Source organism: Pundamilia nyererei, unplaced genomic scaffold (genome assembly GCF_000239375.1).
Source record: "Pundamilia nyererei isolate P.nyererei 1_Seehausen unplaced genomic scaffold, PunNye1.0 scaffold00153, whole genome shotgun sequence".
In the NCBI taxonomy this organism is placed as follows: domain Eukaryota; kingdom Metazoa; phylum Chordata; class Actinopteri; order Cichliformes; family Cichlidae; genus Pundamilia; species Pundamilia nyererei.
Window position 1 is genome coordinate 1,492,480 of NW_005187554.1, and position 27,903 is coordinate 1,520,382.

General features: G+C 39.3%; 1 protein-coding gene across 1 annotated transcript; it reads left to right on the forward strand.

Moving 5' to 3' along the window:
* Positions 1-1,275: 1,275 nt before the first annotated feature.
* Positions 1,276-27,903, forward strand: LOC102202149 (exocyst complex component 2). Its single transcript, XM_005745079.1, has 8 exons — positions 1,276-1,337; positions 13,421-13,578; positions 15,392-15,568; positions 16,497-16,614; positions 18,763-18,876; positions 20,328-20,452; positions 26,255-26,335; positions 27,315-27,903. Exons 2-8 carry the CDS (start codon positions 13,461-13,463, stop codon positions 27,485-27,487), a joined length of 906 nt encoding a protein of 301 aa, XP_005745136.1. The 5' UTR covers positions 1,276-1,337; positions 13,421-13,460; the 3' UTR covers positions 27,488-27,903.

Here is a 27,903-nt window from a genome sequence, read left to right on the forward strand (position 1 = left end):
ACCACCACATGCTGGCATGACCTTCATCTTTAACAGACAGACAGGACAGTGGTCTTCTCATTTTATCACTGAGAAGCAAAAGTTTATTCCCCAAGATTGTGAAATATTCCTTCAACTAAACATTTGGTGCAAAATTGTGAGTATATTAATATACGTATTAATTAATATGTACAAATGCACAACATTTATATTACAAAACATATATAATATCTGTTCAATAACACAATAAAATAAAATATGTGATATATACTGCCACTTATTTCTGTATTCAGCGGGTGATATGTGTGATATACTGCCAGTGTAGTCATTCATTGGCAAAGACTGTACCACTGAGACTGAGATCAAAATCTTCCACCATCATTGCTTTAAGTAGATGTTTATGTAGACAAACAGCCTCTGTGTTACATCAGCATCTGTGCAAACTCCCCAGTCACAGTTTGATCCCTCAATTATCAGATTAGTCAGTCTAATTGGACAATATGCTTTCCCTGGGGATTGGGCCTTGCCTTATCACAGAAATTCTTTCTGCCCTGCACAATTTGGTGAGATAAATGTAATGCCATCAGTGTTCTAGTGTGTGCCTGGGTGGTCTCTGTTGCATTTCTAATGATGCTGCGCCTTTCCCAGAACAAGTGGAAATACCTCAATGATGCACCGTGAAAAGAGAGATGAGGAAAGGAGCAAAGCTCCCAATGGGCTTCAAAATTCTCACACAATGGACAACCAACACTTCAGAAGAGCAGGCTGGTTTTATTGCTGCATGGAGACTTAGATCCACCCTGGATACATGATTACATTAAAACCTTGGTCAGCAAAATTTTGTGTGTGTGTGTGTGTGTGTGTGTGTGTGTGTGTGTGTGTGTGTGCGCATGTAATATAACTGCCTTAAGTTTTCACAGGTAATTAGGATATCTGCTGAGAGACTAAAGTGGCTTCTATAAAGATTTTAATAAATCTGTATGATCACGCTGTTTTCTTACATTTATCCTTTATCGGTTCGTTTATCGATTTTATTTATATAGCACATTTAATTACAACAGCAACGTTGACCAAAGTGCTGTACAGAAATTCAAAATAACTAGTACCAAAGAACTTTATTTATTTATTCATTTAATTTTAACATTTAAAAGGCCTGAAGTGTATAAAACAAAACATTAAACTTACTATGTTACAGAAGCTTGTTTGAAGTTATGGAGATCGCTGAGTTAAACACATTTATAGTCAAAAATATAAATGTGCATTTACAAAGTGATTCGTTTTATTTTGAAGGCTGCATGAAAAACGGAAGACCGGAAATAGTTAAATGATACAGGAAACACCGCAGAAGGCAAGCGACTGTAAGTTAAATATTTCCCTTTATATCTTCTACTTTTTCTACCCCAAATAGCTTGCTATAATTGCCATGTCCTTTTGAAATCTAAGCCCTTTTTATGGTCATGACGAACGAGAATGACAGCCTCTAACTCCAACATCATTCTAGTATAACAAATCCGGTTAATGGCAAACGCTAGCATAAGCTAACTGCAGCTGTCAAATTTCTCAGTAAAGCTTGTATTCTTTTCTGTAACAAAACGAAAGAGCTATTTAATTATTGCAGCAGTTGGCTTTAACGTGTCTGACGAAAAAACAACAACTGGGAAATGGCTTATTTGTGTCATTCTGCAGTGTTAGCGACATTACGATTAGCTGTACCAAACTCCGTTAAAATTTCTGTCTTATTAAAGTAAATTTGGTGTTGCGTTGTGTATGTAGCGATACACGTAGTGATGAAACTTCTTACTAGTAATCATTGACTTCTGGTAAATTCGGGAAGGTGATACTACGTTAATAGCGATAAAAAAATCATCTTCTTGTCTTGCTTAGCTGTGACCCCTCCTTTGTTTTGTTTACTTTTCGATTAGTGCTGAATAACAGCTGGGTTGTTCATAGAGCAGATGTATTATTAAAACGAAAACCTATGTGATGTTGAAAGCACTAAATTGGCACTTCATTTACCAGATGCTGTAATCCACAGCGCTATATTCAACGGGTGCTATTCTCTGCAAATATAGAAATGCTTCATGAAGATTTCATTCAGAAACCTCCTTCTTTCTTACGTCGACCCCACCTTGCAACTAATCTCTTGGGTTTTTGTTTTATAAATAAATACATAAAATCTGCAGTAGTGACTCATCGGCAGGTGGTATGATTACTCCTAATTGCCTTTGAAGTAGTAAGAAGTGATTGCTAGTGTGATAAAGTTACACTTAAAAACACCTTAGTGGCACTTGGAGTACAAAAAAGAAAAAACGTGGAGAGTGAAAATAAGAAAAAAAGAAATAAAGTGATCACACTCAGTTACCTCATGTGACAGAGAAAGGCACTGACTGGAAAACAAGCTGATAAGACTAAACATTGGTATATTTCAAATTAGGTAACTTGACTTGTTTTTGAGAATTAATTTGGTATGAGTGTTACGTTTTCTCAGAATGCTCATTCAGTTCATGTGAGAATCATATTCCCTCATTGCCCCTGCATGAATGGCACACTTATCTTGGATGGTTATGAGGTATAATTACATGGTAATGTGGCGCATCAAAGATAATCACTTCTTGTGGTTGAAGCTACTGTTAGTTCTGATTTAGGTCAGTGCACCTGTGAGGCTTTTCTATCTAGTTAATGATTATTTATTATTGATTTGTGTACTCATTACAGCTTTTATATTTGAGAGGGTGAAATCAGTGATTTTTTGTTTGTTTCCTGAAATAGACCACAAACACACTAATTCTCGCTGAGTGGATAGTAAGATGAACTGATTTAAGTGGTTGTATTATGAAAGCACATCTTGAATTTCAACAGCTAAGCAATTGCAACAATTTGACCCTTAACAGGAAAACACATTGTTTTACTACAAGGCTGTAGTGCTGAAAATTCTCAACGCTCGGGTCTGAATCAGTGCAGGATGTAACTGACCTACGATATGTTTAGTGTTTATTCCTAATGCTGGGGGCGATGTGACCCAAAATTCATATCTCGATATTTTTTAGCTGGATGGCGATATAAGATATATATCTCGATATTTTTTTAAAGCCATAAAGTAAGAACAAAAAGAGAGTTCTTAGTCAAAGCTGTGTCCCAGATGTCACACGGGCACTTTTATTAACATACAGCACAGATGTGCATGAGAAAAACTACTCAAAAATAAATTACGAGTATTTATTAAATAATAAAGCTCCATAAATAAACAAAAAATATGTTGTTGTTGTCCATAACAAAAAGCTCACAATTGTGCAGTCAAAATGTAAACTAAAAGACGCTGAGCATAATAACATAGACAGATTTCACAGCTGCTCTGTTCCCAACTTCTACTGCGTGACTGACAGCCTGGAGTTTGAAATCCGCTTCAGGTGCCATTTATGGTCCTTATACACACACAATACGGTAATATTACGTTGAAGCACAGTGCATATTACTACGCGAGGCTCCTCCAACAATCCATCAAGCGGTGCAGCTCCGTAGCTTACCAAAGTCGTACTAAAACATTTTTTTTGACAGATTGATGAGTGCCGTGTTCCACATAAAGTCTGTTCTCGGTCATCAAGCACAACCAGAATTCATACATAAGGCGCACTGTCAACTTTTGAGAAAATGAAAGGATTTTAGGCTGTGCAGCCCCTGTGGGCTGCATGGCGTTAGCGTGGTTAGCTCGTTAGCGTGGTTAGCTCGTTAACACGTTGACGCCGTCCAGCCCCACGCACGGAGCGATGCGCAGTAACTCGTTAACGGAGATTTGCCGTGTTCATATTGTCGCTGCCTGCAGGTGAAGCTATGGGGGAGGAGGGGGAGTTGTGTTCAGTGAAAGAGAGGCGAGGCGGAGTAATGTTGCGTAGAGACAAAAGTGGACGAAAGAGAGGCAAACTTGTGGCTCCACAACTAATTATAACGTATATATTGATATAAAGGATATGGTCACATCTTATATCTCGTATAAAAATATATCGATATTTTTAAAAAACTCGATATATCGCCCAGCCCTACTTCAGTTGCACTACAAAGTTACAAAGTGAAAAATCACGTTGTTCAGAATCATTTTTGTCATTCGCCTCAAGAATCCTTAGCATAATGCTGCCTCAATGATGAGCATTGCTTCTTTTTGTTTTCTAAATATTCCAGTCTGTGTTAGTCAAAGATCAAGAAAGTGCATTTCAACATTTCAAGCTGTGGCTGCACATACAATCACTCCTAGTATATGTAAACAGTGAGATACAACTTAATATACATAAAGACCTCCCAGATATTATGTAAACGCTCATTAAGTTTAGTGTTTTCAGACAGAACATAGTTTAAGCCTCTGTAATCCTTTTTCTTGTGTGCTTTTTAATGTTGTTACACATACTTTCTTTAAATAGCTCTATCCCAGGGAAGCAGTTCTTTACCATGTGTGTTAGTTTAACTGATTGATTGTATGAAAGAGTGAATGAGAGCAATTTGATTGACAAGTCAACAGCAGACTGGTGCCGTGTCATAGAAATAAGATGTCGATCATTCGAGTTGAGGTCCACGGTAGCAATTGTACAGTTAGAGCCTACAGAGCTCTGTGTATCACTTCTCTTTCTTTAGTCCAGAGTCAGCATTGATGACAGGGGAAGGTGGGGGGTGGCTACACTGATCCATTTCCTGTCCCCTCCTGGGGCTCTAATTGAAAAATTTGGGTGGCCCTGTTGTTTGTTTTGGTGGAATGTGGTAGGCTACGTTTTTTCTTTTTTTTTCTTTTTCTCTTTAGAATTTCCTGAGTGACGCTGCTCCGTAGACCTCGGGGTGAATCAAGTGATGGGGGCTGGGCTAGACTTTGTTTGTAGTGGCACTTTTTGCTTACCCCTTTTTGCTTTCTGCCCCACCTGGCATTACCCAGCCTACACACAGAGCTTGCTGGGCCACTGGTTTTCACTCTGGGGTTTCTGTGACCTTGTCAGATCTAGACAGGCAATGGGGCTGTGGCCCCGTGAAAACAAACATGACATAAGTTCTGTCAACTCTTTTTTTTTAATTTTTATAATTTTTTTTTACGTATTTTAATACAAAATGAATAGGTCAATGATTATTTGTTAGCTTGGTAATCAATTTTGTTTCCTGCAACTTTTTATTTGGACTTTAATATATATTAGCTCTATGCTGATTGTTTGAGATTTTAATTTATTTTAGACTGAAATGATATAAACTCTTCTTAAACATCATATGAGACTGCAACAGAGGTGAGTAACATTATTCTCTAGAAGGCAGATAAAATCCCATAGGCTCTCTTATTGGAGAAGTGAACTGAAACCTGTTTACAGGTTACAATTGTATCATAAAAAACCCAAACACTCAACAATGTATGAACATTTAAATGACCTAAAATCATGCCAGTTGTCTGACATGTACACCAACACAAATCACAGATGAAACACTGGAATCACGTCATTCAGACTCGCTGCCGTCATTCACCTCAAGATTGCTTACTATATTGCTGCTTCGTTGATTTGTTTATTTTATGAGGTTTATTTTACCTTTTTTTTTTTTTTTTAAACTAGTACCAGCAGTCACCAAGTGTAGTAAAAGTAAAGTAAAATAAATGTTAGCTGCCCTGTATAATTGGTCAGTTTGGGGGTTGTTTTGTTTGTTTGTTTTGTTTTTTGACAATACACTCCCCAGCTATTCTGACAAACGGGGTAAAACGTTTAATGTGATTTATGATTTGGCGAAAAATATAACTTATTAGTAGTAGTAGTAGTAGTATTAGATTAGCTGCATGATTTTATAAAATGAAGTCTTCCGTCAGTATTCACAATATAATAGAGAAATATATATTAATTTAAACATGGATTATCATCACAACATCATTTGCCCTAAATTCAAATACAAGAATGATGACTCAAAAATAGGAAATTGGTTTTAAAGAGTAAATATTGCATTTTTAGGACAAAACATTAGACTTATTTTATTTATTACATTAAATGAAATGCTACTATTTTGGGGAAAAATACCCTAAATTGCACTCTTTGAAAATTGCTTAAGTGGATTTTGTTTTTAATCATGATTTGGCTTTGAAATCAAGTAATTGTTCAGCGTTGTTCTGTGGTACTAAAATAAATATTTGGGTTGTTTATAAGACAAAATATAGGTTTAAAACTTGAGCATAGGGAAATAGTGATAGACGTATATCAATATTCATATGCTAGACCAGGGATGTCAAACATAAGACCTGGGGGGAAGAATCCGGCAAAGACTCCAGTCCCACCCGCTGGACGGCTTTGGGAAATATGATGGAGGGAGTAAATTTGTGGACTTTTAACTATATTTGTATAATTTTTACAGCTTTTCCTGCTGATAATGACTTCCCCACAGCCATTCATAGTACACCAAAGTAGTCAAATAATAAACAAGTAAATGGCAAAAAAGTTCATGTTTCACACTGTACACAGAGATCAGAGTAAAAAAAATACTCTATAAAAACACACTTACACTAAAATTACACACATTCACATAGAAAAAAACAGGTGTGCTGTTGCAATTGCACTTCTCTATCTTATGTTAACCTATCTCAGGGATTAAATGTTCAGTTAGACATCTGTACACTGACAAAAAGGGTAGTTTCACTCATCTAGCCCATTTAAGATCAAAATGTGTGGGACAGTCTGTTGTCCTCGAGGTAAAAATGAGTTTGACTGTATCCCTGTGCTAGACAGACCGAGTGTAAATTCAACACAATATTGGCAGCTTTGTGAAGCATTAGACATAGTAAATGACTTGATGCTGTAAACCTTAATAATTAATTACATGCCCACCAAAGTGTTTTAGTGTAAGCAGCGGTCTTTGTATAACTCCTGGTAGTATATGAGTGGATGTTTCTCACGCTGGTGATGTGTTGTTTTTAAATGTGAAAAAGCTGGGGCAGCAGTGTTATAACCTGGCTTATGAAGGTTCAAACTGCTCAGTTTCGCCTTGTCATTGGGCAGAGCCGCCTGTCTCCAGCCTGTTAATCCTCTGAAAACATTGTCTTGCATTTGCAAGCCTATACTTCATGTTTGTGTTTATTAGTACAGGATTTTTATATGGGAAATTGGGGACTCTGCTTCATTAGGCATAACTTAGTAAAGCACTTGAGACTGACAAACAAATAAACAGATAGCCCTAAAGATAACAGACCCTGTAGGCAGACATCATGATGCTTGGCCAGTGAACCAGAAGCACACATCTGATCATTTTCTCTCCTCCTCTGTCACGGAAAAGTCTCCGTAAGGGCTGAGACTGGCTGCTCGCAGTAGAAGCGCTGACTCATTGTCAAAATGACTGGTCAGTAGTTCCAGCATTTGTTAGAATTTGGTCCCTTTCTGGCTTTGAGCTGCATGGCCATATCTACACCTTAGAGGTATGCAGTAGCCTGGGTGTGAGCAAACACCGAGGAGGTTTTTTTCAGACTCCACCCAGGCTGTGTGATCAGGCCAGTCATCTCAAGCTGGGTGATGTTTGGCCGGCTCTGTGCATTCAGGGGAGTGGGGGGGGGGAGAGAATCTTTGATGGAATCTGGTGTTTGAGTTACGTTAGATACACAGCGTGAAATGGTGAATGTGTGTCTGGAAGAAGTACCGAGCCACTAGAACAGCCTGTTAGATTTTCTAATGATTGGGGGGGCTTTGAGTGTGATGAGCTGTCTAAATGGGTCCCTTTGTGCCCACTAAACCTATCACACTCTTCCTTTGACACACACATTCACACACCAATCACTGCCATATGTGGATCACCTTTAAATACTCAGTAGCTAATTATCTGCGGTATAAACGCTGTAGTCATGACATGTGTTCATATGCCTGGTCAGATACCATAGATGGTCACCCATGGTAGACATAACTGTTCTGCCATATATCAATAGCAGTTATGTCTAAAGCCTAAGATTTTGGGGGGGCATTTCCTGGAAGACTATTGGGAGTACATTGATTCCATTTTCACCAAAGACAAAAAAATTGGAGAGAAATATTTGGGGTCTGATATGGAGCTAATCATTTAAATTAAAAACTCATCATATTCAGCTATTATTTGGTTTCCTTTATCTAGTGGTTGTATTTCAATTCATAATAATAAAATAATGAAAATGTCTGGGATGGACTGATATATCGGCCTTGTTTAGTGATATTGGCATATCTTCAAATAATTTTTTTGGGTACCGGCACTGGATATCCCCTCCAAATTATTTTTAATATCTATATTAGCCCAGAATTTTGCAGTCATTTGTAAAAATGTTCATACCAGTCATTCAGACGTGAATTAAATGGTTTTACATTCCTTTGTTTGTGTAAACCAGTACCACCAGTGTAAAATCCAAATATCACAGAAAAGCTACAAATCCTCACTTTTGAAGAGCTGGAATTAGCCAATGTCTGTTTTCTGTTTTATATTTGCCTTAAAACAACTTCCTGTTTTTTACCTGTATTGTTTATTTGTGTGTGTGTGTGTATATATATATATATATATATATATAGACAAATACACATCATTTACAGGCTAAGCTGATTTGTAGTTGGTCATTTTTTTATGTTTTAAATGAACACAATAAAAACAGACAATGGAGCACTTAACAAAAAAACTGAAGTACAGTGAACCTATGTCAGTTGAGAAATTCTTCTGTTTTTCGAGTCTGTCAGACTGATTCTTTAAATTTTGAGCTCATTACAGCTACACATCAGTTCTAAGGTTCTAGTGACATCAGATGACGGTTTATGAATCCATTTTAATGGATTCTTTTTTTCCTAGTACCTTATTTGAAGTAACAGTAAAGTGTAGTCAACATGAGTTGGACTGTTTATGCTTTTAACTGTAATTATGTTAAAACCAGAAACATTCTGCAACAATATTCTTTTATATAATTCTTTAACTGTTATACATTTGATCATAATATATAATAAACCCGATTTAATCCTGTTTGAAAAATACTGGAAATAGTACTTAATCAACAGGCTACCATACTTGCTGGTAGCCTGTTGATTTAATGCATCAGATCAGAACGTGCACTCAATAAAAAATATCCACATCAAATGCTCAATTTGTATGCAAGACATTCCATTGGGATTGTAAAATGTATATCTTTTCTGGGTTTTTTTGTTGTTGTTTTTTGTTGGATCAAAAAATGTTACAATGGAATGGTTTTATCTGACAAAACTATTTTAGAGATTTAATGGAAAGTCTTTCATTTGTGTCTGCATTTTCCAGCACTGAGCCAAGGAAGGGTGGTCACTTGTTAGTGGTTCTGCAAAAAGATCCTAAACCTTGAAGTTCCACAGCTTCCATACAGATTAGAGCCAACCCTGCTGTTTGTTAGTGAGCCTCCAAGGAAAACAAACCTGCCTTTTAAGTACTAGAGAGAGAAGGGTTGGAGTTGGTGGTATTGAAGGCGGGGAGGAGATCATGGTTGGAGGAGACTCGAGCAGGACGAAAGAGGCTAAATCTGTTAATGTATCATCATTGTTTGTTGGCCTCACTTGTTAGAATTAAGTGGGGTATCATCTTAAGGATCTTAATGCCCCCTAGAGGCTGATACCTCTGCAAGTCTTGCAGAAAATGTTGCCTGCCTCATAAGTTTCCAGTTGGAGATTAAGATTTTGTTTTTCTTTTCATGCTACTTTAAGGAAAATCCATTCACAGTGAAGCCTCTGCCCGTATGAAGTTATAGTTTCTATTACCTTGTTTGCAGTTTATTTGTAGTGGTGCATGACATGAGACTTGTGCAGAGGTCTCCGTAGTTTCTGTGTGACTATGTGCATTGCATGTGTGTGCGTGCACGCTGCTGTTATAGAGAGGGGTCTGGGCAGTGTTCCCGTGTCCATGCACAGCCCCCAGAGTAAAGTAAACACAGCGGCTCTTTTCTCATCCAAGCCGTCAGCAGGCTCTCCCCAGGCCCGCGCCAGAGACCACACACCCAGACCACACACACACACACACACACACACACACACACACACACACACACACGCACACGCACACACGAGCTGCCTGGACCTCTTTGCAGATCCTTCCACACACTTGCATACGCAGAGACCACACAACACCAGCTCGGGCCCCTCGCACGCAACCTAGCTGAGCTGTCATTCTGCCCAGTGTGTGTGTGTGTGTGTGTGTGTGTGTGTGTGTGTGTGTGTGTGTGTGTGGGGGCCAGGCTATCTGTGTGTTTGTGCACGTGTATTTCCAAGATTAGTGGGGAAAGGATAGAAACACTCCTGAATGCAAAATTAGAATTATAGAAAATAAAGAGCTCTGTCCTCTGCACCCTTGCTGCTCCCACTCTAAACATGTGGGATTGATGATGGATATACCAAGCTCTTGTTTTAGACCTGTTAACCTCTTATCATCTGCATGTCACACCCATAGCCCCTCCATTTCCTCTGACAAGCACAGGGCAGCAGCAACAACATGAGGTAAATCCCGCTGGAGGTTTTATGTTAACTGTTCGATGTCAGGGTAATTGGGGACAGGGGCTGTAGTGTGCGTGTGTGTGTGTGTGTGTGTGTGTCAGTGGGGTGAGATGAGGTTGCTTTGTGCTCCTGTATTTTTGCTTTTTCATGAGCCATTTTTTAAATATAGTTTCCTTAAACTCTAGTGCTACATGTCCAATATTCAGCAACTGTTGAGTTGTGAGGTGCATGTGACTAGTTCTGCTTTGATGCGTCTCAACTGTAATTGCTGCTACAGAATATGTATAGACATTAATTTAGGTTAGTGATTATTATTATTATTATTATTATTATTATTATTATTATTATTACAGGAAGTTTCACAACTTTTTATTGCTACATGAGCATTTTCCCGAGTTGGCACAGAATATTTTGCTGTTCAATATAGGACTGTCACCATGTCAGATTTTTACTCTTAAGTTATTGTGTTTGAAAAAGTAAAAGTGCTTGGATGTTGCAAAACGGTCATTACTGTACTAAACCTCATCAATTATACATTTATTAACAATGATTGATAATAATAAATAATATTAAGAATGTTATCATATGTGCATTACTGACACTGGCTATCATCAGTACACACATGAAGCACATGTTGAAAGAAAGGTTTATTTGCACTCACCATGTCAAATCAAAAGCTATTGTGAATGTAGATATAACTAATGATAATTGATAAATACGTCTTTAGTTGAATTAAATTCAACTAAATGAATAATAAAATTAAGTTAGTTGAATTTTATTATGTAATCTTTTAAAAGAAAGCAACTTGATTGGGTATCTTCAGCATACATATCAATAGCATATTATTATTATTTTAGGATGGTTTTAGATTTTCAGATTTGAATAAAGAAGTTTGCACACTTTAGATTTAGTTAACTAAATAATTTCATGTAAAAGATAAAGAATTTTCTATTGTTATTCACCCCTCCAGTCATAACCATAAATAAATATCTAATCTTGTTCAATAAGATATTAATAATAATACCTAAAAACTCAAAAGCACAGAATTATTGTGACATTAATAATGCTGTGAGTCAGACTGATCTATAACTGGTTATTGTGTCTCAACTATTTTGCATATTAATGAGAACTTTAAATACAAGTGAAAAAAAGTTTGTGAGAGTCTGTAACCTGTACAAAAGCATACAAAAAGAACAGTAAAACAGTTAAATTAAGATAAGCACAAGCTGCACCCATAAATGTAGTTTATGGTTCCTGATGTAGGGTTTCTGCCTTTTTTGGCCCCGTGCCAGGATTATGTGTGAATATTTATTCGTGTTTTTATTATTATTATTATTATTAAATTTAACTTATCTTATTATCTTGCTATTCTTGATAAACTGAGGTGAATAAAAAACAGCTTTAAAACTTTAAAGAAGTTAGAAATGGGATTAAAAAAACAGGCAGATGTTATTTTATGTAGGCTAACAGAATAAAGTAAATGCTGGAAGTGGGAAATCATCATCTTGTGTCTAACAACTAATAGTTAGCGTTATAGTCATAGATAGAGTTAAATTATTTGAGTGCAGTATTAAATCCTAGCGAATCCCAGCCCACTGCCCCTTGGTGTTTCAGGGCTAACAACTTTTCTGTTGGAAACCTTGTGTCATATGCGGAGCCTGCTGCAGGTGTTGAAAGTTTCACTTTTTTGTTGTAGTCTTTATAACAAGCAGAGTAACCAAATGTTGTGCTCTGTCGATTTTTATTTCCTTGACTTTAAGAGCCTCTGTTCATTCTTGGAAGTCTAACTTGTACACCTACAACTAATTATTGGCCATATAACTGTGCAAAGGGTTACCAGCATGAACACACTGAAGGTCCAGTCCGTGTGAACTCCTGAATTGTTTGTGGAGAACGTGTTTTGGCTGCCGAGCAAAAGGGCGGAAGCCTTTCTCAAGCTGTTTCAGAGAGTCTTGACTGGTCAGCCTTTTTGAGACCTGGCAGTAATTTATTAGCAAACATCTGTGCTGCTGAAATACATCCTTTCATATTTTTTTTCCGTCATTTGGAACCTTTCCTTGTCTTCCTTTACTCAGGCCCAACATGAACTGATTTGCATGGGTGCTCCTTCTTTGGTGCCATAATCTGTTCAGCATTGTGTGGGCTTATGTGGAATGATTGGGGAGGCCAGGTTTATTTATCCTGTTCTGTGAGGTTTACATTCTTCCTTTCCTCCCTGCTCTCTGTCTGCTCCTTCATTCTTGGCTAGCGTCTCTATTTTTCCTATTATCTGAGAGATAACTGCTGCAATGCATACATTGTTTGGAGAAGTTCAGGGTGGAAAATGAACCCTAGCTGCCAGCCAAAATGTTACTCATATTTTGCCAACTCTAGTCAGTACTAAATAACATAATATTGAGCTGCCTGGAAATTTAGTAAGAAATGTTTGGGGAATTTCAGAAGAAAAAAAAAGCTTACATTTTTTGTTATTAGGATAATGTTTTTACATTCATTTGCTATGGTTCTATGTTGACATACAAAGATGTTTTTCTTCCCCTGATCTTCAGATTCATGCTGGGAATGCTTGTACACTGCAGTCGTTTGACAATACTTTGCCCAGTCGTGGGGCAGTAATTATTTAGTATTATAAATGGTAAATATTTTCAGTCAGTTTAAATCAATATGTTATGCTTTAAATATGTCAAAATGATAGTGGATTGCTTTTACTGTACATTACAAGCTGACAAGCTTTAAATGGTTTTTATGATGAATAAACAGTGGTTAAAAAAAACAGAAAGGTGTCAGACTAACAGTAGAAAATCAGGCAAAAAAAATCACATGTTTTTACTTTAACACTGTTTTCGTTTGAACTAATTAACTGATTGTCCAAACCTCTGTTTAATGTTCGGTCTGTAGGCTGCTTCATTGATTTTTACACAGATTGCTCTGTCAGTGTGCAGCGTTCCGTGTTACTGACCTCATTCTGTTGTGTATGCCTCGCTTTCTTTTGCCATGTCCAGGTGCTGATTGACCCAGATTACCTGTTCACCTCAGGTCACCATGTCTCGAGCCCGGCAGCCCCCGCTCGTCACAGGCATATCGCCCAAAGAAGGTGCAGCCTGGACCAAAGTCACGATCCGTGGAGAGAACCTGGGCACGGGCCCAGCCGACCTCATCGGTAATCCATTTTCTAACCACATAGCTAACCACACTGTCTGTCCTGTACTGTGTAACATAAATGTCTGTTACACAGTATTGATATTTTTATGGGGAGTGACATCCATATTTAACTTGGTCCTGTTTTGCATGCGAATTATCCATATTTCTTTTGTTTTTTTCCATACTCAAATGTGCACATGTGTATTTCTACAAATGAATATAATACAGAAATATACAGTTTATCAACATTTTTAGATCTGTACACAGAACTGTCTACACAAGATATCAACACATTAACTAATTAATTAACAGGAGTGAAAATAAAACTATAAATAATGAATGATGACTTATTTTCATATGTTTATTTACTATTTGTATTACTATGTGGTTCACTGAGAGAAAGTTGCTGGTTTGAATATTTTGTAATTGTCACTTGCATTCGCTTCTTTTATTGATGTGGCCCCAATCTCTATTTTTAAAGCAGCTGCTGTAGAGTTTTTTTTTCATTATTTATTATGTAAAACAGGAACTATACCTGTTTTTTTTTCTGCTCTGGAATAAGAAATTCATGACCAGTTCACAACAGTTTCATAAGTTGAGCACAGAGCTGTTTAAACTTTACTCATTTAATCCCCAAATATGCAATCAATATTGTATCAAATGTTTAACACATGTGAGTAACACTCAACTGTTAATTTCTGACAAATATTGAAAGCATTGAAAAATATGGAAAAATAGAAGTCTTTCCAAAAGTAGACCAACACTGTTCATAAAGTCCTTAAAATATAATACCTACTTTCATTTTTGTTGCAGTTGTAATCACAGTTTCTTGTACTGTAAATTCTTTATACATTTAGAATGACCTTTACTTTTTTCACACAAACACACATATAGAAAATTCTCCATTAAAAAAGTCCAAATTCGCCAGATAAACTTTGACTTTTGACTTTTGTTTTGCTTTTTGTGTGACTGATTACTCTCAAAAAACATTTTGCTGCGATCACTGTACAAATCTAGCATACACTAATGTGAAAATTAGTTTTCACGGTATTTTTCATTAAACAAAAAACATAATTCCACAGCTATACAGGTGGGCTACCACCATCTTGTTGTCATCACACTGATATCCTACTTCTGTGATTTTACTGGAGGTGAGGAAAGGAGGGGGCAGTCCAGAAGACTCACACACTTGGCAAGCCGTGAACTGGCCAGTGATAGAGGTCTATTTCTAACCATGAATGCCCCAGGGCCTGGAATTATACAATTAGATATGCACAAATGTGTGTGAGTGCTTATGTATTCAAACAAAGTGGTCAGTAGAGAACAGAGGCAGGAAATGGGGCTCTAATGGGCATATTATTCACGGTTTTATGGGCTATTTGTTGATCGGCTCTTGTGGGCTTTTGTAACGTTTGATTATACACACGTGAAGCTTTCTGAATCCCCTCAGCTGGAAATATCAAACTAATCCTTGTGTATTCCTTCTAGTGCCTAAATAGTATTAGTTAGGGGTTTTAAAAAAGGATGACAGATGCAGGGGCATAGTGCACATTGTGAAAGTAATGAGCCACTTAGCACTGAAGTGGCACTCATTAGCTTAAAGGAGCTGAGTGAGAGGAAGGAAGATCAAGGCCACCCACACCCATCGCAACCCCAACTTGAACTTTGACCCCGGGTGACTAAACTCGCTGATAGACGTCAGAGCTGCCTAAAGTGAGCTCCTCTTGTTTTAGATTGTGTGTCTGCGTGTGCTGCAGTTTGTTTGTTTGCACTGTCACTGCATGTCTGTATCTTTCACTCCTTCCACCTTTTCCCTCTCCCTTCCATCTCAGGCCTGTCCATCTGCGGTCACAACTGTCTGCTGACAGCCGAGTGGATGTCGGCCAGCAAAATAGTGTGCCGCGTGGGACCTGCCAAAGACGACAAGGGAGAGATCATCGTCACCACCAAGTCCGGAGGTCTCGGCACCTCTACGGTCTCCTTTAAACTAATAAGGCCAGAGAGGATTGGTAAGATTGAGATATCACCCTCATGGCATTTGTTATGTGCTAGCCTGGACAAAAGGAGCTGATGCAAGTTTAAACAAGGGCTACAGCTAATGATTATTTACATTAGTTTAGCATTAAATTCTCTTTATTCATTGTGTTTCTCTTCTTGTATATAAAATGTTATAAGATATTCAACATTTGGGTTATTTAGCCACAAATGGCACGCTAAAGCATTTGAGTAAAGCAAAAAACAACCTTAAATGGAGAAAAATGAGTGACTTGAGGGAGAGGACATAAAAAAATAGCCATAACTGAAAAAAACATAATAATAATTTTGACAAAACAATTAATGATTTTTAAGAAAAAGAATAGGACTAACTGGGCATGTGTGATTCTCTAAAGCCAGCCACACATCAGTGATGTTTTTTAGATGAACTCACATTGTTTATTTAACTTGAAACATTCTGACCAGAAACTGATGAAAAGGCACAGGCACGTGTGATTGGCTGAAGTCGACCACACATCAGCGATGTTGCTCAAATGAGCAGACTGTGTTTATTCTTTTGGCTGTAAAGTTGGCATTAGTGTTTAACTAAGGCCGGCCATGTTCGTCAGTTTTTCATACCCCAAAAGAATGTATGTTTTCAACACATGCTTTGTGCCATGTATATGTTGCATGTTTTTAGTGAAGTTGCAAAGTTTTGAGTCACTTTAAATTCCTTGACAAGAGCCTCCAAGTGTACTGTGTAATTAATTAGGTCAGGTACTGTATCTTCAGAGTACAGTGGTCAGAATTTGTACTAAATTTAAGTTAAAATAATTTACAACAGAAAAATAAATGCATATTTGTCGTGCATTTGCATGTTTGAGTCACTGTCTTAGTGTGTGTGAGTACATCTGTAGTATGGAGGATATCTTGGTCACAGCGTCTCGCCTGTCCTGTCTGCAGGTATCCTAGATCAGTCTGCAGTATGGGTGGATGAATTAACCTTCAGGACAGACCGCAACAAAGGAATCTCTCCGCTGTCACTGCGCCCCAGCAACCCCCTGGGCATCGACATAGACAAGTATGAACCAAGAGCGTACAAATACACACGCAGAAAAATGGCTCGGCACAATCCCACCGCCATAAACACAAGTGCTCCAGCCATTGAGTCATGGTTTACATCCCTAAACAGAAACAAACTCTCCCCATATGCCAGCGTTTGAAATATTATGCCAGCACAGCAATGGCTGAACAGCCTCTAACCGCTCACACAGGCAGTGGAAACACAATAATTGTGTATAAAGCAGACAGGATGGCGATAAAGAGATAAAAGCTAAGGCAGCAAACCCACACATTTGTAGAGCGCCTGAGAGCAGCGAACATGCTGCTGCCTCCCACGTGCCTGGCAGGGAATACACAAGTTGTAATGTATAGTTTGTGTTGTCATGTTCTGGCATTTCTAGCTTAGTGTTTGTTTGGTTTAGGGGCCGGGGGCAAGTGACCGCTCATGGTCAGGAGCAAGACCCCCATAAACAGGCTGTAGCATTCACTTGCTCCTAGGGATGCATTAAGCAGGCACTATGTGAAGCATACAAGAGTCTCTTTGATTTTAATATACAAACACGCTATCGCTATCTGTGTCCCAGCGGTTGCTCTTAATTTGTGACACAAAGGCACTCAGAAGGTAGAGATGTTTTTGTTCATCATAAAGCATCACCCTGTTGTCTGTCTGGTCTGTGTGTTTGTGTACATTTTTGTGTAGTGACGTCCCTGGAAGGTTACTCAGCTGGGCTGTTTGCACCAGCTGTTCATAACGTAATGCTTGGACTAGTTAAAACTTCCAAGTGTTTGAACAACTTCAGACAGATTGAGCATTAAATGGTTACACTCACTGAATATTAACTGTTTGTTATGTGTGCTGTATTTCCTGCCAGGGGTACAATGCTTGGGTAATACCTATTAATATCCAAGCTTATAAAAAGCTACCTGTGGAGCATTACAAAGACCAGTAAATTAGGGGTTCACCAGCTTTGTTGACTGAGCATCTTGTCAACATATTGTCAAATATAACATTTACTGTTGTCAGTGGTGATATTTCAAGGTTTACTAACAAAGTTGGCCCTAGCTAAATGTTCAAAGGCAACTTGATGAGGAGCTGAAAAACTGCTTGTTTAGTGTTTGCTTGCCACAAAAGATGGAGAAGTTACAAAGACAAAATAAAAGAAAATGGTGTCGGCATCTGCATGTGGTCAGATTCCTGCATACTTAAATATTAGCATTAATAGCAGAAGTAAATTTTATCATTACAGGATGAGCACGGTTTATCACAAGTTGAAGCCAGAGCTGCTGCAATCCATGCTCCGAGTGGAATCAAGCGGGCTAGGAAGCAATTCAGTTTTATGTAGATGCCATGCCCGTTCACAGCAAAAGTCCTCTCTTTATGAGAGATAAAATTTCCCAAGCCATCATACAGGCCCCCAATGAGCAATGGATGGTGCGAAGGGAAAAACCCAGATTTACAGGAAGAAGGCTCCAGCTGAACTAATAAAAGAGGTGCATATAAGGACAGCAAACATGACAAAACATCAACTACAGCAGAGAATAGGAAAAAATTACAAGACATGCAAAAGAGGCATGTATATTAGATTTAAATAGGTGCATAATGATAGCAACACTGGAGTGTGTGTGTGTGTGTGTGTGTGTGTGTGTGTGTGTGTGTGTGTGTGTGCACGCACGCCTGCGTGCGAGTACGTCACGGAGTGTGTTCTTTTACATGGATTTTGTGTTTCTGTTACTTAAATGCTGCACTGTTTATGTGGGTTTTGTACATATGTGTGACTGCAGAGTGGGTGGTGGTGGTGGTGGTGGTGGGGAGGGGTTTAGTTTGTGTAGGCCACAGGTCATTAGTAAAGATCAAGCTTCCTTAATGAGTACTGGGTCCTCCAGGGGGAACCAGGCGTCACACACTGCACTTCCCACGCCAAGCTCTCCCAGCCACAGTACATCCCCGCCAGATACTGCCCCCTGCTGGAGAACTTGATCTCCCACACGTCACTTTTAAAAATGACTTCAATTGTTTTACGAAAGTCTGCTCACACACAGTTTACTATAAAAACATTTATACGGGTATTTTCTTTATTTTAATTCCACCACAGTTTTTACTCTGTTCTTTTGTTTTATTTAACTGTCGAGTTTTATCTTCATCTTTTTTCTCTCGGTCTTCTTTCAGAGGCAAAATCACACCTAAAGATTTGGAGCTGACATTTCCAGGAATGAGCGCAGACTTCACCAGTGAGAACTTCTCTGCGACCTGGTACCTCATAGAAAACCATGCAGGCTCCAGGTACACAAGCTCCTACTTTGTCACTCATGTTAAGCTACCATCTCTCATAACTAACAATATGAAAGAGGAAAGGAAAATAGAAAAACAAGCAGTAAAATATCTCTACCTTTCACAGAGGTCCACCAAAAATTGAAGCTCATATTTTCTTTAACTCAGTTACTTCGACACAAGACAGGAGCTTACAGCGTAATACATAAGGTGCATCAGTAAAACTCACACTAATCCTGGTATAGGAGCAAACTCAAGGCTCATATATCATTTTCAGCAACTGCTGCTGGTTTGTTGTGCCTCTTTGACTGAACTCTTCCAATATTACTCCTTGCCAGTAGGTGTGATTAGTGCTGCTATGATCTTATGACTTTACTAACTACTGACCTGGATAAAATAACCAGAGGGCCACACATTACTAACACTAGTATGTTAACAGCTAATTTAAAAGATGGTTGCAGGTTACAAGGAAAAATATAACATTCCAGTGTAACAATCTGATCATTATGAATGAATTGAGTTAAGTAGCAGTTCAGGCTGGATTTAGGTTGTCTGCAGGCTAGTCCCAGACGCCATCATGTTTGACAATTAGCTGAAACAATTCAAATATTCCTGTATAAATCAGTGCAGTAATAAATATCTGATAGTCAGATGATAATAATCATAATTTGTCACCATATAGTGCAATCTAAGGGATGGCAATGAATAAACTGAAAAATGTACACATGGGCTGAATCTGAAGTCATTCACTATTTACTATATAGTCAGTTTTGTTAAATAAGTTTAATGTACTGTTTATCACAAAATTGCATAACTGTCTTTTCTCTTACTGATCATAACCTGTTACGTTCTAATTGTGTGACAGTAGCAACATAATTATTATAGAGAAAATTACCTAAGAAGATGCAAAAGTGGGGTGGGTTGTTTGTTTTTAATTTTACTGATGAGATCACCACAGAGTAATTTACATAAATAGGTAGTAGCCAGTAATAAATGATTTTGTTTTGTGCCATTGAAATGAGGTTATATTTTCTTCACTAAGTTTCTATATGAAGACAAGGCAGCCTGCTGACCCAAAAGGCTGTCAGGGCAGAGAAGAGGAGAGTTATTTTGGACTCTCCTGGCTTCCTCTCCCCCTGCTTAGCCTTCCAGTAACCCAGACCCCGGGATTCAGCATTAGCAGGGGCCTCTGTTTGGACCTCACTGGGTGACTGTTTCTTCCTGTGGAGGAAACCTCACCGAGGAGACTGACACACAGACACACGCACTCAAAGTGCCCCCAGATGTGCGTGTGTCTCTGCGCATACAGAAACACACGCACAACCTTTCAAAAATATGACTGTATGTTTTGGGCTGTTGGTTGCACAAAACCTTCATGGTTTATGTCTTTATTTAAAAAAATGGAAAGTAATCATTAGTTGTAGCTTTGATATACTGACAGTGTCATTTTGTTGTTTTCACAGCTTCGATCAGTTGAAGATTGCAGCCAGTAATCTGAAGAAGCAGGCTACTAAGAAGAACGAGGGGAGTCTGGCCTATGTGAAAGGAGGCCTCAGTACATTCTTTGAGGCTCAGGACGCTCTGTCAGGTGAGGGAATTAACACATTTTTGTGTGCTGTGGAAGTGCCCCAAATGATGTCTGATTAATACACTACATTACAAATCATCACTCTTCACTCTCCTCTTAGAAAATGGCTCTTGATTTTTGGAAGAGTGTGTCTTTGGATTTTTTTCCCCCCGCATGCGGTTTAGCAGCAGTTGATTAAAGAGGCTCATTTGGATGCCGCGTGAAAGCCCTCTACTTGGCACTGAAGTTGCACTGGCCAACCACAACACAGTTAATTCACCTCCATCAAAATGAGATCAGCTCTCACCTGTCACACAGTCTCTCGCTTCACTCTGAAAAGTCGACGTAAACACACACACACATGCACACACTCACTGACCTCTGCATGCAAAAAAGATTTCAAGGTAGCAGAGACCGACGGCTGTCGCTCTGCCAGGTACCTCGAATCGATTGTTCACTTCATCATTCATACTTTTGTCTGTTTACCCTTTGCTCCCGCCTTAGCTGCTCAGTTACTTCCCCTTACTATTTATATGTACACTTTTCTGCCTCCATCATTATTATTATTGCTTTCCGTATGTTTGTGCCGCGGTTGGAAGAGAGGCAATGTTTTCATTGTTAGCGGCTGAATCTAAATAAACGGAGCAGCCCAACACAATGCACGCCAGAGTATTAGGACTGATAGTGCCGATAACAGACCCAATATGACCAATGGCAACAATGCGCAGTCATTCTCACGTTCAGACTGAGCGTGCCTACTGTGTGCCCACTGCACCAATGGGAAATGTACAGTTTCCAGGGGTTGAAGGGAAGCAGTGCTCCATGGATGGACTCATGTGACCTGTGACTCACAAGCACATACTATTGTGATGTTTTCTGGCTTGTGTGAATTTTCTGAGATGGATATAAGGCAGCACCTACCAAAGACTTTGTGTCAACTGTATAGAAAATTAATTTACGTGGAGCCAACAGAGAATTCAGGATGACTAAGTTCCCCTAAACATTCTTCAGATGTCTTAAATGGACCTTTAAAATCTTAAATGCTTGTAGTATAGTCACATTACCACATGAATTTCCAGCACACAATACCTTTCTAAAGCAGAAATAGAAGAATCTCTTTATTGTCATTGTATGACATTACGGGTGGTGCTCCTGGGTGGTGCATCAAAACACATTTAGATTTCCCAGTAGGACTGTGTTGTTAAGCTCGTACTTCATAGGTTGACTAACTCTTTCTGGCTTTTTACTTATAAACAGACTTAACAGTTGGCTGACAGGATAGATTAGCCAATTAAATGATTATAGCCAGAAAATTAACCCCCAAAATACTAAAATCCGTCATGATTTGGTTTAGTGGGTATCAATAGGCCTCTGAACTTGTTTGCCACCTGCTTGCTAATCTGTAGAAATGAGAAGCATCACTCTTAATGACAAATGTCTTGAGATTAACAGTTACTTTTGTTGGTTAAAGTTTTGAAATGCTGAGTAAGGAAATTGCTCTGTGTGCCAGCCAATGATATTTCTGTTCTTTGATATTTCTATGACTCCCCCAAAAATGTCACAAGTTCAATTTAAAAAGTGCTTTTAATAAGATTTAAATTTGACTTGGTGGTGATCTTTGGGCACCCCGGGATTAGCACGGGGCTGGCTTCATCTCCAGAGAACTGAAGACGGCTCAATATTTCAGCTCACCCGACGGTACGCAACATGGCCAACCATTTCATTGCATGCAGACACACCAAGAAACTAATTGCTGAATGTAGTGGAGCATTTCTAAGCTAACAGAAGGTCACAGGTATGTGACTGCGGGAGTATGTCTGTGAATGTAGTGTATATATAGTGTTACACAATCAGATGGCATGAAATTTGTCTTCAAATTACTACTAATGGTGTTTTTGATCTTCCTAATGTGTAAACTAGCAGTTTTTGGTTTTTGTCATATTAACTTTCTTCCAGTTGACTAAAGAACCTTTTTTTTATTAAAGAAATTCAACGTCTGTGTAGATTTTTCAAGCTTTGCTTAGAGATATTTCTTTATGTTCAAGCTGTGTGACCACTGATTTTCAAAAGACATTTTTAGTGAACTAAGAACAGAAACTGTCTCATGTTTGAAGAGGAATTATGACTAAAAATTCATTTTTCAACTTCCTGAATCGTGTCTGCTCACTATGACTCATTGCAGGCCTGCAGCATCCTTTTTATGCCAAAATTTTGCTTTCAGTCATAAAAAATGAAGTGGAGGCCCAAAACGGAGGGCTCAAGTGGAGCTATTTTGTACATTATGTATGGTCAGCCAAACCAACATACCAGCCAGCATGCTGCTTTTGAGCCTGCCAGCTATACTGCCAGACCTCGTTAACACAGCTGTCAGAGCAACTGTGAATCCTTTCTTTGTCTCTCTTCGATGTTTGGCAGCTCTCTGCAGTTCTGAATTGGTCCAAATGAACCTCATCTGAAAAGTGTCCATTAGAATTAGAAAAAAATTAACAGTGAATAGAAAAACTTAACAGGGCACTTATGTGTTCTCGTAGTTCAGAATGTGCTGCATTAGAAGTTGCTGAATGCTTCCAAGCCTCTTCGTCACCATTACAACATTCTCGTCTCCTCTCGTGTTTATTTTCAGTTCTGCTTGCATGTGAGATTTTTATTGATGACTTTAATAGGCGACGTCTGGAGCTTTTTTTCCTTCTTCAATGTAAGTGTACTGCTGCCGACAAGGTGGAAACAACAGAGAGGAGCCAAATGTAGGAAAAGAAATGAGGCAGCTAGAAAATGTTTAGAACAAACAGCAGGATTCTGACTTGAACATCTGTGGACTTTCTGCCTCTCCCTCTCTTCTTCTTGTCCAAAATAATTGCCTCTTAATTGCTCTCCAGTACAGCTAAGCTTCTCCAGCACAAATGGCAAAATAAAATCTCATATCACCTTATCTAATTTAGAATTTGGCAAATCAAGAAACAAGGTTACCCAGCAGAAAACGAGCTGAGAAGAACATCTAAATAGTGATGACAATAAGTGAAAGCTGAAAAGTAGTCCTGTTAGCTTGTTGAAAACAAAATGTTTCTTTAAACTTTACTTTGAATAAACGTCCTCCTTCACACCTCTGCAGACTAATCAGACAAGCAGCCGGTTCAACTCCAGAACCTTTTTGTTATGAAGCAGCTGTGCTGCACACTGCACCACCGTGCTGCACTAGCATATTGCAAGAGTGCATGTTCACTGCACAAAGGAGCTTAAGAAAAAGCTCACCAACACATAACAAGACCGAGCGCCGACAGAAATCTAATGTAAATAAAATGTATATAAATAGATTAAACATGTTTTTAATTTCCATTCGGTAATACTAATTTGTGAAGTCACAACCAAATAAAATGTCAGTCAGATGCTGTTTAAAAAAACAGATTCATGTTTGCACTTTTGAAACAAAGGCCTTTGAACACCAGCCCTGGGTAGACGTAGGATTAGGTTAATAGGGTATCAGGCACAAAGTCATGCTTAACTTTGTCAAGTGTGCTAGTTACCAAGTACAAAGGTAGAAATCTTACGTTCTGTAAAGGGAAAATTTCAGTGCCTCTGAAAAAGGCTTTAGCAGCTTCAAAGGTAAATATCTTCCTCACTTAATGAGGAATAAAGATTTTCTGTTTCTTGTCAGAGGGTCAGAATTGACCAGAAATTGCATGGATTCCTGTCACATAAGCTAACAGTCTAATTGCTTTTACTATACTTGGTGATCAAGCTTACTGCCAGATATACTCAGCCATGCCAGTCCTGATGTTGGAGGCCACTTGAGTTGGAATGCTGCAAATGTACATTTTTAAGCAGCTCTAAACCCTTGTAAATTTGTATGTTTCAAATTCCTTGACATGTATGAGCTCTGTTTTATAGTTAAGGTAGTGTTTTGTGTTGGTGTCATTTTTATGCTGCTGAAGAAACCCTGTTCACTTGTACATGTTTGTTTGTTTTTGGGGATTTTTTTCTATACCACCAAATTTCTGTGGATTACAAAGTATTTTGTTTATGTTTAGAAAGGAATTGTTTAGCCGTTTTAAAAAAACAAACAACAAAAGAAACCCACTGCTTGTGAACCAGCACACACATGGATGGGGTTTGGCTGTAGTGAACATTTGGTCATGGAGCCTCGGTGACAAATGTGACCAAGCCATCAGCCAGACGCACACAGTCAGCCAGTTTGTCTGCGTGCTTCTGGGACGCAGACAAACTGGCTGATTGACTGACTGACAGTCTGTCAGGGACTGGGGTTGTTGCCACTAAAATGTTGAAATTTGTGGTTTTTCATTGTTGTGTGAAAAGGAAGTCTCCCATTGACGCAGGAAGCGGAATAGCTACCGTGTTCCAAAAATGCACGATTCCCAGGGCCTATTCCCCGAGTCCCCATCCCCTGCTGGAGTCAAAACATCGCCGACTTTAGAAACCAGGGACACTGTATTTTTATTCTTATTCTTTTTTTGCCTCGACGGTTCCAGGAAGTTAAGCAGGAGCTGCAGCTCTTCCTCAGGTCCTGGCTCGTGTGTTATCCGGACCCTGACCTAATGTTTAGGTTAGCTGTGACATCATGAGATCTTCAGTGTGCGACACATGCAGAGGACACGCAAACTGGCAGTAGGGCAAGGAGGAGTGTGGAGACATGAAGCAGACCTTGAGTGTACGCGTGTGTCTTCTTTTGTGTTTAGTCCTATTAATTCAGCCATCTCCCGTATACACTCCCACGTCTCTGAGCTTTTGACCAAACCGGCATCTGGCCTCATTTTCTGCTGCTCAAGAGCAAGAGGCCAGTGACGTCCATACTGATTAGGCAATGGCATGTTTGAACTGGGTGTTTTTAGGAATACCTCGGTCTCTGCCTTGAGGCTTCTGTCTGTCAGAACGGACCCATATATTTATTTTCAGAACGCTCCCCCTTCACTTTGCCTCCCGCTCCCTCTGCTGTCAAGCTCTGCTAACAGCCAGCATCAGAACAACAGAGGGAGGACAGAAATGAAGAGAAGGAAATGGAGAGTTGTACTGTCCTTTTTTGCCATCCGTTTCTATCTTGTCTTCATTCTTTAGGTGTCTGCTTGTCACATATTTGAGTTGCTTCACAAGTGCGTATTAGAAAATCTTCTAAACCCTCTCCAACTCTCTTCTACTCTGTCAATAAACCCACACTGCAGCTCTCACCACCCAGCTGCCCACTTCTTTATTTATATACTGGGGTAGCCCCGCTGCCTTCTCTCCCTATTTTTTTTCTCCTTTTCTCCCCTCGTTCCTTTAAAAAAAAAAAAAATTCCCTCTCCCGCATAAAGCTCTTCTTGCTAAGTGATTGATACAAACCATCAGAGAGTTCCTGCTCCCCACCACGCTCCCAGTACAGTCATTTTTAGTATACAGACCTCAAGCTCTGCTCTTCCCAAAATTGGAAACATTTTAAGATTCACATTACCTCCAGGTCAAAGGGCTCCAAATGTCCCAAGACCACCACACTTTGTTGTTGATGGCTTTGGTTAGGTGAATTGATCCAATACAGTTGTTCGCTGGGACAAGGTCAGGTCCTTGTTGCGTGGGAACAACCATGGGGGTGTGTGGCTTCAGTAACAGCATCTGTGGGTGGAGAACCAAGGCAGTTATCTGCCATCTACCACGGGGGTAGGGCATGTTTATTTGTTTTACCTTTGGTTCCTGAAATTGAAAATGTTCCCGGGGATTGGTTACTCTGCAGCGTTGGGAACGTAAAACCAGTCTTACATTTCTCACCCCTCTATGCTTTAAGTTATGATTTTTAAATTTTGTGAAATAAGCTAATAGTGATTTATTTATTTATTGCAGCTATCCACCAGAAGCTGGAATCTGATGGCACAGAGAAAGTGGAGGGATCAATGACTCAGCGGCTAGAAAACATCCTCAACAGTAAGTGTTCAATCAGTGTGCAGACGAAAACTCCACAAGATGCTTTTTCAGGGGGTGTTTTAATTTAGAAATCTTAATAATACAATAAAAGTTCCAGAATTTGACAACATCTCAGTGACACGGGGCTTTGGTAATACTGCCCAGGAATAGCCTACATTAAAAAAGAGAAAGAGTATGCGACGAGCCAGTGCAGTGCTGTAGATCACCCACCTTCAGCATCCAGGAGTTGTCGCAGACTCTGATGCACTGTGCCGTCAGACCAAACACGTCTACATTGTTTCACCGTTGCAGATTGTTCTGTTTTTAGCGTGCAGATCCTGCGTGTGCGTGCACGTGTGTCCGCCATTTCATGTCACACATGATAATGGGACTGCTCTAATGGAGGGTCAAGAAGCTGGTCCTTTCCCCTTTTCTAGTATAAATAAACCTCGTAGCCGGACATAGCTTTCATCCCAGACTTGAGGGCCCATGGCCCAGTGGGTCCAGTCTATCGTTCACCCCCAAAAACCAAGAGATTCAAACTACCGTAGGCGCCAGTCAGACTATCACGAAATAGTCTTGTGAAATGTCACAGCTAAGATTGGTGAGGGAAAAATGTTAGATGTTCCCCTGTTTGGTCTCGTGCTGTTTTTCCTTCAGGGATTTTGTTTTGCGGGTGGAGTTTTGTTTTGATTAGAAGAACTCGAGTTTTTTTTCTATTTGACGGCACATCCAAGGCCACCCACGAAGTAAGTCAGCTGTGCAAAGGTCCCACCAAGCAGCCTGACTAAGAGATAGCCGTCACTTTCTCCTTAGCAGCTCAGTCTCTGCTCCTGCTCCTCTCTCTGTGTCAAATAACATCCAGAGCGGGAAGAAAACCAGAGACCAGCAATAAGAGGGAAATGTGGTATCAGCATTTATTTATATAGGATCCTAGTTTCTCATTTTCTCCAGCCTCCTTCACTCTCTCTCACTCTTTCTCACTTCGTCTTTCTTGTAGGAGCGAGCAATACTGCCGATACTCTCTTCCAGGAGGTCTTGGGCCGGAAAGACAAAGCTGACTCCACACGCAATGCACTCAACGTCCTGCAGCGTTTCAAGTTTCTCTTCAACCTGCCACTCAATATTGAACGGAATATTCAGAAGGTACTTAACCCTGTTTTCAGGTGTTAATGGGCACATTTTAACCTAAACCGCAATCATTTCCTAAACCAAGTACTCTTTAGTTCTTAAACCTAACTAGTGAGAGAAAGAAAAGGTAAAAAGCCTGTGTGGACAATGTGAAACAGCAAAACAAGTGCAAAAAATACACAGCTCTAAACAGGACGTGAACCATCCTCTGTGTGATAACCCACCTTTACTCAGTTTGTCTGCCCTCAGCACCAACTTTTGTTTTTTGTTCAGTTATGGATTAGATGAACATCTGTTTTGTATTGTGCACCTGAAAACTTTGGCCAATGTTTAGGACTGGTTATTTGTTATACCATTCATTTAATCCTGTTTCAGTTAATGTAGCTATCAAAACGTAACAGTCTTGTGACCTATTATTGTTTAGTTGGTGGAAAAATAAAAACTAATGCCCCCCATGA

What these genes read in the sequence shown, in the direction of transcription:
- LOC102202149 (XM_005745079.1), top strand. Translation starts at nt 13,461, where the DNA reads ATGTCTCGAGCCCGGCAGCCCCCGCTCGTCACAGGCATATCGCCCAAA. An exon ending in AATAAGGCCAGAGAGGATTG is followed by an intron (nt 15,569 to 16,496) that starts GTAAGATTGAGA and finishes TCCTGTCTGCAG; the next exon opens with GTATCCTAGATCAGTCTGCA. An exon ending in GCTAGAAAACATCCTCAACA is followed by an intron (nt 26,336 to 27,314) that starts GTAAGTGTTCAA and finishes TCTTTCTTGTAG; the next exon opens with GAGCGAGCAATACTGCCGAT.